We start from the raw sequence: 13163 nt of genomic DNA on the forward strand, positions 1-13163 counted from the left end.
CACAAGTAAACTTCGATTGTGACTGAACGAATCTTATGTTGACTGCTTAACAAGACAAGGGCAGGAGCTATTCCAGATAAAAGCCAAACTCCTAAAACAACACATATGTATGTTCGTGTCGATGTGACTCGGCTGCGAAAAGGCCAAACTATCGCATAGAGCCTCTCCAAAGAAATGAGGACAAGGAAACTAATGGATGCAGTGCTAGAGTACTCTCTAAGAGGGAAATACCTCTCTATCAAAGTAATATGTGTCTTGCAAGACGATGAAGAAAGCGAACAAATGTCACTCGCGATGTCCCCAAGAGCACTTAGACCAACCAGAAAATCAGCAACAGACAGGTTTATCAAGACAACAGAAGTTTTCCTCAAGTGAAATCTCCCTTTCAGGAACACGATTATGGTGATGATATTTCCAAAGAGTATAATCAGGGCTTCCAAACATAATATTATTATCCATGGAAGTACGTTTTTTAGCTCAGCACCTTCGCACCTTTCGCCCATTTGAAGCTTTATCTTTTTAGCCCGAAAACTAAGTAACAATTTAATTTTACCCTAGCTGAATATCCCAACTGTCTAAATTTTTCCCTGTATACCGCGCAAACGGAAAAATGGCTTTTCGCAGTGCTAATCTTATTTCCGCTCACTCTTTTAAGAAACAAACATACATGCTATTTAGCAACGGATGTTTTCTTTTAAGAGTATATTAACATTCGATCAAATTCAAAGCAATTTAAATTTCTACTAAGTTTTAATCAAAATTATTTAAATAGAGTCCCACACTACTTCAAGAAACAACAACACTATTCATCTCTCTTCTGCTATTGTTAGCCGCACGGCGGCCAAAGTTTATTATTACGTCATTTCAAGTTGATTTTTTTAATGTATTATTTTTCCAAGGTGGCTTTTACATTAGCTACACAGAATTGCGAACTGGTTATTCAACTAGACAGCACCAAACATCTTTGTGCTTTACATTGATTTTTTTTGCATTTCAGCTCCATTGATGTCAATGTTTTATAAAATGTTACGCTCAATTTGAAGCTGCCGGAACATGAGTCATTCGCCCTCGGTTTTCTACCCCCTCGGTTTTCTATTCCCATTTTCTTAATTCAATTGCTTTCCAAGGTCGCTTTGACAGGTCTTTGAATAAAAGTAATTTTTCCAACCAAGGCAAATATATAATAAAACTCGACAAACAATCGCAACTGAAGTCATTAGCTCTGCTGGAATAAAATTCTGACATAAATAAACAGCAGGCCCCTTATCCATTTCACAGCGTTTCATAAAGTTCAAAATCTGGAAGATTGAAGAGTGCTAGTTTAAAGTTTTGGCTGTTTGATTAGCGCGCTGACTTTATTTGATTTTCAGCCACGGGGTATTTCTGCACGAGTATCTTACAATTTTTTTTTCGTTTTGATCGAATGCAGATCTGATTAAAAGCGGTTATCAACTCCTTGGTATTTGCAAGGGAACATAGAACAGCTTTTTCACATGGTGGTACTTAGCGTAAAACAGACGGAGAAAGACTTCGACACTGTGGAAAAGTGAAAGGTTTCCAGCAGGCAAACCCCCCAAGGAACTACTAAATTTTTCTCATTTACAGCTGTACTTTCCCAAGCAAATAAGTGTAGGCCGGGGTGATAAAACTTTCTTATGAATATGCTACTGTATGGTCTGCGACAAAAACCCCTTTCCTGTGAAGCAGAGAATGAATTGGAGGTCGAAACAGAGTCCTAACTTCTGTGATTTTAATTTTTCCTGAGAAAAAAAGTTAATTTGCGCTGATGCTTTGAAACACTGCTTGCCTTATATTTATTCTACTTCACATCATATTCAGTTCATTTTTCATGGCAGTTACCAATCAAAAGCTGGCAAAAAGTATAAATGGGGCGTGTAAATCGTGACAGACAAAACAAATCATTGTCATTCTTGAATACAGTCAGTTGGCATATCAATCGAATTTCAAATGGAGGAGAACAATCAGAAGGTGTCTTTAGCACAGAAACGAAAACGCTTAATGTACTCTTAGCGAATGCCGGATACTTGTCATTCGCAGGAGACCACTTAAACATATTCACATCTTTAAAAAAAATTTCGTTCTTGAACTTTCCCTTCAACTTACTGAGAGGATATTCAAATAACTTAAAAGTTTTTGTGTGATGTCTGTTTCTTTTCCGTAATTTTTTGATCTGAGTGGATTCTAACCTTTTCAATAGAAAGATCACAAAAGATACAACTCGGACTAACTTAGAAAACTCCCAAACCATGACCGAGAAGTCTTTCGAATCTGTACTGAAATTTTTTAATTTCAAATAAATTATTTTTTTTTTGAGTTTTGAGAAGATATTTGTTTACGCTCAAGGCTCACTTGAAAGTATTATTTGAGTTGGAGAAAGCGGCTAAAACGATGGCGTCCGTTCGAGGGCAGGTCTTACGCTGGTGCACATTTAGTCGTGTTGTTTTTGCGTTTAGAAACATATTTTTCACGATCTGCCTAAACACTGGCATTCTCAAGGAATAAACAATTGGATTGATGAATGAATTTCCTAACTGGAGACATCGAGTAACTCGGTTTATTACACTACTGCTTTCTATGATAGAGCTGAAGTTGAAGACGACAGCAAAAGGTAACCAAGTTATTAGAGAAAGAACAGTTACAATAAAAAGAGTTTTTGCTAAATTTTTGTTGCGCATGTGATTATTTTGAGACAGCCTTGGATCCTTCCTTTTGGAATAAAACCAAATAAGAGCGTATGCACACGAGACTGTTAGCAGGCAAGCAATCATGATTACAGATCCAAACCACTCATAGACTTCAACTGGCAAAATTTCACTTGATTTGCTCAACAACGCCAAGGCAGGTGCCGCTCCTGATAGAAGCCATACAATTCCAACAGCTATCATATATGTTCGCGAGGATGTGGTTCTACTTCGAAATGGCCACACTATTGCATAGAGCCGCTCCAAAGAAACGAGGACAAGGAAACTAATAGAAGCACAGCCAGAAAATTCTCCCAGAATGAAATATTTTGTCGTCCAATCTTTTCCACAACTTGCCTTCGAAAGCAAACAAATGTAACTGATAATATCCTCTACGGAACCGACACCTACCATCAAGTCAGCAACAGACAGGTTTATCAGGACAACAGAGGTTTTCCTCGAGTGAAATCTTCTTTTCCAGAACACGACGATCGCAAAAGAGTTTCCCAAAAAGATTGCAAAGGTTTCCACTCCATATAATATTATCCATAATAAGATGTATTGAGAACTGTTTTGAAACTTTTCGTTCATTGAAAATTCTTTCTCTTGCAGCTTGCAAATCCAAAAGCATTCAATAGGGTAGCGGTGCAATGTATTCTTCCAATTGCGACCTCTAAGCCGAGCTGATATACTATTTCGCTCTGCAAGTTTTGGGATACCAAGTAGTCCTTGTGGTTGAAGTGAATCTCATTTCTATTACTTTCAGGTTTAATTAAGAACCCATGCACTTAAAGTTCAACTAAAGTTTCCTTTGTTTGTATTCATATTGGCGCAAATTCTTACTGATAAAATTTCTTTATTTACGTGTATTTCATCTGTCTTAAGTACACACAACCTCAGAATTCGTTGTTCATCATAAATGATGGAGAAAGTTCTTGTTGAAAATACCAATGGCGAATTTTCATTAAGAAAAGCTCCTGTTGACATTTTAATCTTTTAAATTACTTCGTCGACTTCAATGAATTTTGACAAACTTTGAACGACATTTTTTTATTCGAGCGAAAGCGACTACAAATGAATTTTGACAGGCAAAAACAAATTATCATGATGGAATGACATTCGGCCGAAACGCGAAACAAAACTAAGCCTCTTAATGTCACGCTTTAAAATGCTGCAGAGAGTCTGACTGTGTTCAAAATGTTATTTTAAATGGGAAAAAAAGAGGAAAAAGTATAGGGGATGTGTAGGAGGAGAAGCTTTTCTCCACTATTTATGATCAGATATGTAATACTGATTAGTGTATTACAATGGAATAGAGCACAGCCAAGTCTCCTTCATCTTCTACTTGTAATTAGCGGTTTTCTTCTTATACAAAATGCTTTTCGCCTTCGCCATGTAAATGGAAAGCGCTCCAGGGACTACTCCGTTTCAGCCTCAGGCATTATTTTTCACAAAATTAGATAACATTCTCATCAAGGTGCTATCTCTGTCAGTGTCTCACATCCCACTTTCACGATACGAAACGAAGGTTGAAAAAAAAAGTCTTTCAAGTATTAGTGATGTACATAAACATTAACATACATTTTAATTTACCTTCTCATTAAAATTTAAGAAAAAATCTAATACTTGATATTTAACATTTTCTTTACATTTCGACATTTGCATTTCTCTAATTCAAATATCTACTCTTTTGTAAATTTTAAAAAATTGCAGGAAATTCTCTAAAAAAAGAACTTATGAATGCGATCTAAAAAAGAAACCAATTTTTTGGGGCAATATGTTAATTTTTCTTTCAGTGGCTTTTAACGGTGAGACGTAATTCTAATTAGAATGGAAAAAAGATGAAGTAAACTATAGCTTATATAGTAACTACGAATATAATATGAATTCTAAACTAGACGGGTTGGCATCAAATCATTACACTCTTGTAAATATAACTGTCTCTACTTGAATTAAGATAACCCATAGAGCAAAATAAAGTTGGAAAATATTCCTCTCAGGACGAAAGTACTGACTCTTCGTTCAGGAAAGTCATCATTTTTAAAAGTGATAAATACATACAAAGTTTAGCATGGTACGAACCTGTTTCAGTCCGTGATACCTGTTGCAATTTCATACTTGGAAATGGTTTTTATGAAAGGAATACTCTGCGATAGAAACGAATAACTTTCTCTCCGGACTTCATCTTGTGTCCGGAGACTGGAGCAGTTGCAAACTTTAGATTTCTTAAGAATGTGTTCTCCCAAGTTCCCTTAAAACGCAAAGGGCAATGATCAAGCTCCGGTCGTCAAGATATCAAATAGACTGATCTATGAAAAACGTGTTCAATGGCTACTGCCTTACCTTTTCTCATTCTATCTGTGGGCTTCCATCAAGAGTCACATTGCTTCCAATTTGCTTCCGCAAATGCTTCTATTGTTAATGTTGATATCCATGGTAGTGTAGCCGTGTTTGAGCACGTTCCGTTCTTTTGGAATTTAAATGCGTGTAGATACTGCGACCAGTGAGTAGTGCTTAGTTAAACAGAATAATTGCTGGAATGTGATTGTTATTCCGGTTAAAATTGATACTGATGGTAACAGAAAATGTAAACCTTTTCCTCTGTAGAACAAGATTAGGCTTTAGCTTTGTATATACGGAACAGTATTTAGGGTGCATATGTTATCATATGGATAAAAGGTCCTTGAAACAAGCATTCAACCTCGTATCTGCGCAAATTCTGTTTGATTGTGATTTCAGTGCCACACCTCACAACAAATATCTAACATAATATATTCGAAACAGCTGCATTCAGAATGAATATGAGTCGAGTCACCAGTGAGAACCAACCTGTTATTTTAATTGAACTTTCCTTTTATCTTTGTTATTCAAAATAAACTATCCAAAAATTGATGAAGGATGTTATTTTTTGATAGAGTCAGACAGTTTTCAGCTTACCATTAGGTAATTTCAACAAACTCGATATTTGACTTCTCCATTGGTAAAACTGCACAATCAAAAACAAATAAATAGAATAGGTTTCAAGAATGACAGGTTGTCCAACTATCGACTTTTTTTTCTTTATCAGAGACTTTTTTCATGCACTTTATCGATACCAAGAAGAAACGAAAGATCCGATTATATTTTCCGTGAGCACACTGGGAAGATTTTTTCAAGCAGCAGAAGGCTGTAAATGAGAACGAAGACCCAGCAGGAATACAGGGCATTTTCTGCATTCATCTGAGCCCGGAAAAAACACTATGGGATACATTTTGACAATATATTTAACTTGAACCCGTCTCGATATATATTCAAACCACTTCTTGTTAACAGATGATAACAGATGTTGTTCTTTCATATCAATGAGGTAACATTCTATTGGTAAATAAGTTATCTGGGCTAGCCTGCAGTGATGGTAATCAACTGCAGAAACCCTTAAACCAAGATCAGCCATTACTACAACTGGTCATCTTAGGGTGTTTGAGGATTTTGTTTAATCTAAAAATTTCTAAAAAAATCAGAAAATAACTCAGAGTTATCACACGATAGACAAAACAAACGAACCGTTCATAATTGCTCTTGGCTGAAGACGCAATTTGTGTCATGCAACCCTAACTTCATAGCCAAACTGACCAAGCAGTTCTCGTGAACCAGTAGGTGGCATCTAAACCTATAAATCCACCTCAGACTTTTAAAATGAAACTTTTGCCTGCCTGAATTTTCAAAATATTTAAATCAGATGTGATAATTCATCTCTGTAGAAGTGGTATGACTCTATGCTATGAGTTGAAGGTAATATCAGCACACTACGTCTGCCCTAAAATCTAGATTTAAGAAACGCTATAAGCTCCGAGCAGGGATCTCAGCCTCTATTGTCTTTGCGCAATTTAAATATATATTACTTGAACAGTCAGACGTTTTCGTAAAAATTAAGTTTTCACTTCGTCGCAGTGGCGAATTCAGGAGGAGAGTCCGGAGGAGAACGAAGCCATTCCCCATCATACCTACTTTTGTTGCAACTCTGAATGGTTCGTAAATTATATTTCAAATTACATTTAAAAGAAAAACAAGAGAATTAAAAAAATTTCTCTTGGAAAAACTTCTGCCGTGCATCTGCAGATACATATCAAATAAGCACTTCCTCTACCTTAAGCTGATTAACACTTCTTACCGTTCTTTAAAACCAAAAGAAGCTTTTGATGGTGCAGCGATAGCTTCGGCTGCCAAAAGAAAGTTAATCTTAAAATTATGAAAACTCTGTATTGACTATGTCAATCATCTTACAGTCTATTAAAGAGAGTTCGGAAAAGTTTTTCTCTCGCTAAATTGAGGAGTGGGTAAGTTTTAGAGACATTTCTTAAGGTTACTATAGATTCTTAAAGATATATAAATATATGCATATGAAGTAAGTAAAACTGTTTGTGGAGACCAGTTGTGGTCTGAACAAAAAACATCCGCTCTTAGGTGAACGCAAGTTCAGTGACATTTCTTGAGTTAAGGATTAGGTACATTCATAGCTGCCTCGGAATCTTCCGATGGAGTTTCTGCACGTTGGAAAGTTTTGTTTAAGAACTGCGCGAAATTCAGACATGCGATAACAATACACTAATGGATTGATAACAGAGTTTGCCATTTGAAGGAAAGGTGCAATGATACGTGGTCCGGATAAGAAGCAGTTTCCATCTATTTTAGAGAAAGGAGTGACGGTGTGTACTGAAAGGGGAATCCAACCAATGAGAGATGTAAGTGTCACAATAGCCAAGGTTTTAGCAAGTCTCTTGTTCTGATCTCGTCCATTTCGAGGTATTCGAACATTCACCTTTCTGAAGACCACCCATATCGCGGTGTATAAAGCGCTTATGGCGATCAAGCAGACGATCGTTAAGTAACCGAGGATTCCTCGGGAAATGGTGCGGCAAAAAGAAGTAGGAAATATGCCTGACGAGAAAATGATTCCGGTCATAAGAAAAGAAGTAATCCACACCACTGCGATGCACTTCATGTAGAAACGTGTTGTGATTACCTTGTGAAGAAAAGGGAAAGCAATTGCCAAAAATCTTTCTCCGGCGATAAATAACAAAGTCGTCAAAGACGCGGTACCAGAGAAAACATCCATTCGTAAGAACCTAGCAATTGTAGACGCTGGACTTTCTTCTGTACTGTTAAGCTTCAAAATGCTCGTACTTGTGAATACAGCCCCTCCAAAACCAACAATTAAATCGGCGATCGCAAGGTTTATCAAAAGGTAATAAGTTCTTTTTAGAACGGATCTCAATTTCCAGAAGACAATAATGGTGATGATATTTCCTCCGATGATAGCAATGGTCACTGTTATGAAGAGAGCTGTCCACGCAAAGAACTCGCTAGAAACGCACATTTTTAAGTAAGTGTTCTTTCTTTTCAGAATAGATTCACTTTTCTGGTTCCATTTTTTTTAACGGTTTTGTTCATCCATAGAATATCCTATCGAAATGAACATAAAGTATACCAATATAAGAACACAGTTGATGTTCTCATTAAAGTTTTCGACCAAAATAAATCATCGTTTACCTTTCTTTTCATTTTGACGAAAATTTGTCTTGTTTGTTTGTTTTGTTTCAACTTTCTTCCGCGTTTAATAAATATAGTTTCAATGGAAACTTCATGAATAATATTAATTTCACCTTTTCTGTACTGGGACCTATTGTCATCAGTAATCATATTGATTGCGCATCCATCAAATGCATATTGTAACGTGAAGAGTTGCAAAAGCGAGAATGTGGGATTCATGTATGGCGTAATTAATTAAAACTACTCGCTTCATGGAAACGAAGAGTATGGATTTTTTTAATAACCTTTTTTTGACATTTCCGGACTTAAATTAGGAAGCTGAAATTACTCTCGACGTAAAACACTAAATTTGACAGGTTCATTGTAAGCTATGATAACATATCGAAGAATTGTGTTGTAAAGTTCAAGGTTGCAGACGCTAAATTATAACTCTTTGACCGTAATTTTACCACATTATTTGTTTTGCGGAAGCTTCAGGCAAGAGTTGTCGTAGTTAAGAAAAATCGAGAAACTCTGACAAAAACAACCGTTTTCCAGATTAAAATTACAAACATAAAAGCACGAAGTCACCGTTAGGAAAAGGCTACAATTGAGGTGAATTTAATTTAATTTTTTTCCTTTAAACAGTGCTGCTCCGTTCCAGCTTACCTACGTTTACCACCTTTGCAGCACGTAGCTTTAAAAAATGAGAAAGCAATGGAAAAATGGATAACAAGTAGAGTCCAGTTGTGAAAACTATTATAAGCGAATAGAAATAATTTGGAAGTTAGTGAAAACCGTCTAAACACAATTATATCTCAGTACTATGCGGAAAAAAAAAAGCACAATAAGGCGTCTTTAAACAAATCGCGGCAGCTCCATAACTATACAAATACTTTTCGAGTCAATTTGAGTTTACCCCACCCTGCTACAACTGAACATTCTTCTAAGAATCTTCTTGAATTCTGAAATGCGGAAACAATAAACAACTGGATCGAGAAATGAATTTGCCAACAGAAAAAACCTTCCAGTAAAGTAAGCCCTGATATGCATGTTGCAAATTTCATGAATTTCTTGCAGTGGAACGGGCATCAAAGCAAATGGCATCCAGGTTACAACAGAGGTCAATGTCACGACGAAAAGGGTTTTGGCAAGTCTCTTGTCCTGCTCGCGCCTTTCTCGCGGTATTCGAGGATCGTGTTTCTCGAGAAAATCCAGATGAACCTTTACAAAATGCTAACGGCCAACACACCGATCACGGCCAGAGATGTCAAAATCAGAGGGGCAACGAGGGGAAATGCTGAATCGGGAAGGAGCTCTGGAGAAAAGCTGATCAGTGCGACTAACATACCACAAGCCCACGGCCACAAAACACCATGGACATAAACCCGTTTGGTTAAGGTTCTGTGGTTCAAAGGATACGTTATTGCGTAAAATCTTTCTAGAGCGATGAACATCAATGTAACTTAAGAGGTACTCTCGGCGAGGACATCTAAGACTAAGAATTTCTTCAAGAAAATATTTTGCGATATTGCAAGATTCCAAATGTTGCTGATAGTTATTTCCAAGGCCGAAATCCCAACTGTCAAATTGGCTATAGAGAGGTTTATCAGAAGGTAATATGTCTTCTTGAAATCAGATCTCATTTTCCAGAAGACAATGACGGTGATGATATTTCCTGCGATTATAGCTAGAGTTTCTGCTGCAAAGAGAACGGTCCATGATAACAGTTCGATAAAACTGCACATCTTTCATGTAAATTCGCCGTTTCTCCCAAATTTATCTCTCCCTTTTGGAGGCTAAATTCATATTGAAAGATGTTCAAAACTAGTATTTTTTTGAAGCCATCCCAAAGAGAAAAGGCATGGAAGATTATGTATGTGTGTGGTTCTAATATTTTCCTTTAGATTGTTCCTTTTTAATTACCAAGCTCAAGTGGTTGAGAAATGTTCATTATCTGAAAACCCTACACCCAATATAATTATATTTCTTTAAACAAAGGCTTTCTAAGAAAGTGTTTGTGTTCGCTTGAATCGATTACAATGACAACAGACAGGAAATAGCGCATAGAGGATGTGCCTCTCCAAATTATAAATTGAATCTAAAGAAAATCCTTAGAACAAACATCGTTAAATTTACAGTAAGTTTAGAGTTAGGAAACTCAAAACTTATCATACATTAAATTTTTATTCATATTCAATCACGTATTTTAAAAAAGTTATTTTCGTATGATGGAGTAAGTTATAAGGATCACAATAAAAATTGATTTGAATAAACTTATGCAATGAGTCTCTTTAGGGGTGGTTGCAGTTTAAGCCTTTGGAGGCTAAAAAAAAATTTCGGTTGACGTTGCTCTTATTGATAAATCCGTTCATTTCTCACCTATGCAGTATTTCTATTACTTTTTTTTTGCTTTTCGAGACCAGATGGGCCCTAATAAGAAACAAGGGTTAAACAAGGTATCCAGGAAACTCAAGAAAAAATAAACAAAACTTCCACCAATAGCATGTGAGTTATTTTTAGACCAGAATTTCCGTGCTGTTTTTTATACATCTGCAGTGTCCTTTAAACTTGAGAAACTCAAACGGCACTATATATGGGAATATAAAAGAATTCCAAGTTGGAATTTAAACATTTTCCAACCATTTAAAGTATTAAGGTTAAGTTGTTAAAAAGAGGAATTGTTGAAGGTAAGTTTCTTATTACGCAATTTCTATTTGTATAATTATGCTGAACGAGTTTATCGCTTTCACTGCAATGGAGCATAATTTTTTCCTCTCGAGTTCAGTCAGTCATTATAGAATAAGTCTCGTAGAGAAAATTTATTTTCTAGAACGAAAGAGGTCATGAACAATAATTTCAAATGAGAAATGTCCAAAATATTAGTGGTGATTTATTTGAAGTATGTTTTTCAAGCAAAGAGAAAATCTGCTGGAAGGGTTGATGAAGTAAATAATAAATAATGAATGCATTTTGGTTCATTAGGAGGACCAAAACTTCAGTTGCTTAGATTGGAGATAATGTGTCGACAGACGTTTATTCTCTCTCAAATAAAATTACCGCAGCATTTTTTCCCTAAAAATGATTTCGAAGGGAGATCTCCAAGCTTGATTACAAACCGAGACGTCGAAGATCGACTGATTAATATGTAAAGTATACTCAGTATGTCAGCCCAGCAGGAAGAGATTTCAACCTCAAAACTTCTTTTTGAATTTCTAATAACAATAAAGATTACTCTCTTCTCATTTTCACTCAAAATCAAAAAATTGATAAAACTCCTCTTTCTTCCATTGTCTGTTTACATGACTGCGTGGAGCCTATCATCACTCCAAATAAATCTGAATCTTTCATTTGGACTCTCTTCATATTTTGTTCATTCTTTTGTTCATTTCCACAGCATGAACTTTTCAATGGAGACCAGTTCGTCAAGCCTCTCCAACAAAGAACTAAATTCGTTTGGTTTTAAAGTGCTTACTGCGTGGTGTGCGGTTTTCATAACAGAGGCCACTCTGATACTTCTGGGAAATCTTTATGCCATTGCTTTTCTTATAAGAGGGCGTTTCAATCTTGTCAGATACTTTGCGATTAGCCTGTCATTCACAGACATTCTTAGAGGCTTGGCTGCTATCGCGATTTTCTTAGGTTTGCTGCGATCAGATGGACATCATTGCAGTTTGAATCATGACGAACTGCATCTTTCTTTGCAAACGCTCTGCGACACTTTTTCGACCTCTTTCTTGGCTGCAATCTCCTTAGACATGTATTACAGGACCTTCTGGCCTCTAACTCACATTTTCACTCGTTTCAGATGCTACATGACGGCTAATTTTTTAATCTGGATTTTGTCGATGGCGGTGAGCATGACCTTCGCATTTGCCCTGGCTGGTTTTTATCGGGTTCTTATCGCTAAAGTGGTGGTATGGTTTGTGGAGATTATCAACTTGACCATTATCGTCACCAATTACATTTTAATTTGGAAACGACCTTCGTTTAATCGAAATGCCACCGTTTGGAAGTTACAAACACAAAACTTTTATCTTTCGAGGGCGTTTACACTTTGCGCGATTATCTACTTTGCGATGTGGTTGCCGGTGGAAATTTTGGAAGGAACATCGTATTTAACGTGGGATTTCCCATGCAATGCAGTTCTTTTAATGAGATTTATTAAGACGTTCTGCTCTCTGGTGAGTCCTGTGGTATATGCCACAAAGCTCTCACGCTTTAGCAAACCATTAAGATGCACCATATTAAGGTGTGAAGATAAGAAAACACGCTCCTCAGACACAGACAGCTTAGCAGTCATAACACTCAGATCCGCCACCTATTTGATTACAGCACTGTAAAACACCGCATTTATTGGCGTTGCTTTGGCAAATAACTGAAGTAGTAAGGGACGTATTAATTCCTGCCCTGGCAGTCAGAAGAAAGTGGGTCACCAAAATATGCGAAACCATAGATCAAAGTATATAGTTCGGATTTGACTATCTATTTTTAATCATTTTATTCCTTATTTATCCATTTACTTATTCAACTATTCATTTCGTTTTCCGTGGTAATTTAGCAGGTCAAGATTAGCTTTGATTGGTTGCCTAACCTGCAACATAAAAAACATTAGGTATCTATCTATATGTGCATACATACACGCAAGCTTGCAGGTGCGTTTGTGTGTCTCGACGAAAATAATGATGGTTGTTTAATTTTGAGACCGTTTCTTTACCTAATTGCTGCTAAATTTGCGTCTTTTTGCTCATTTAACAAGCGCCACATTTGACAACCGCATAGAGCAGAAAAATTATGATTTATTCAACTCTAACATACCTTACCATACAAAGGTTAATACATACAAATAATTGTGAAACCTTAAAGCTTATCGACGTGGACGAAACTTGTAAGATAATATATTTATCTGTGACTAACCTAGGACTATCGTGCTTTATAACACCTAAGGAGCAA

The 13163-nt window shown here is 36.4% G+C and overlaps 1 protein-coding gene across 1 annotated transcript; it reads left to right on the plus strand.

Annotated features, from left to right (window-relative positions):
• The first annotated feature begins 11608 nt into the window (after positions 1–11608).
• LOC131798195 (adenosine receptor A3-like) lies at positions 11609–12668 on the plus strand. The gene has a single exon (XM_059115853.2). It carries the CDS (start codon positions 11609–11611, stop codon positions 12551–12553), a length of 945 nt encoding a protein of 314 aa, XP_058971836.2. The 3' UTR covers positions 12554–12668.
• Positions 12669–13163: the final 495 nt, after the last annotated feature.

This window comes from Pocillopora verrucosa, chromosome 3 (genome assembly GCF_036669915.1).
Source record: "Pocillopora verrucosa isolate sample1 chromosome 3, ASM3666991v2, whole genome shotgun sequence".
Taxonomy (NCBI): Eukaryota; Metazoa; Cnidaria; class Anthozoa; order Scleractinia; family Pocilloporidae; genus Pocillopora; species Pocillopora verrucosa.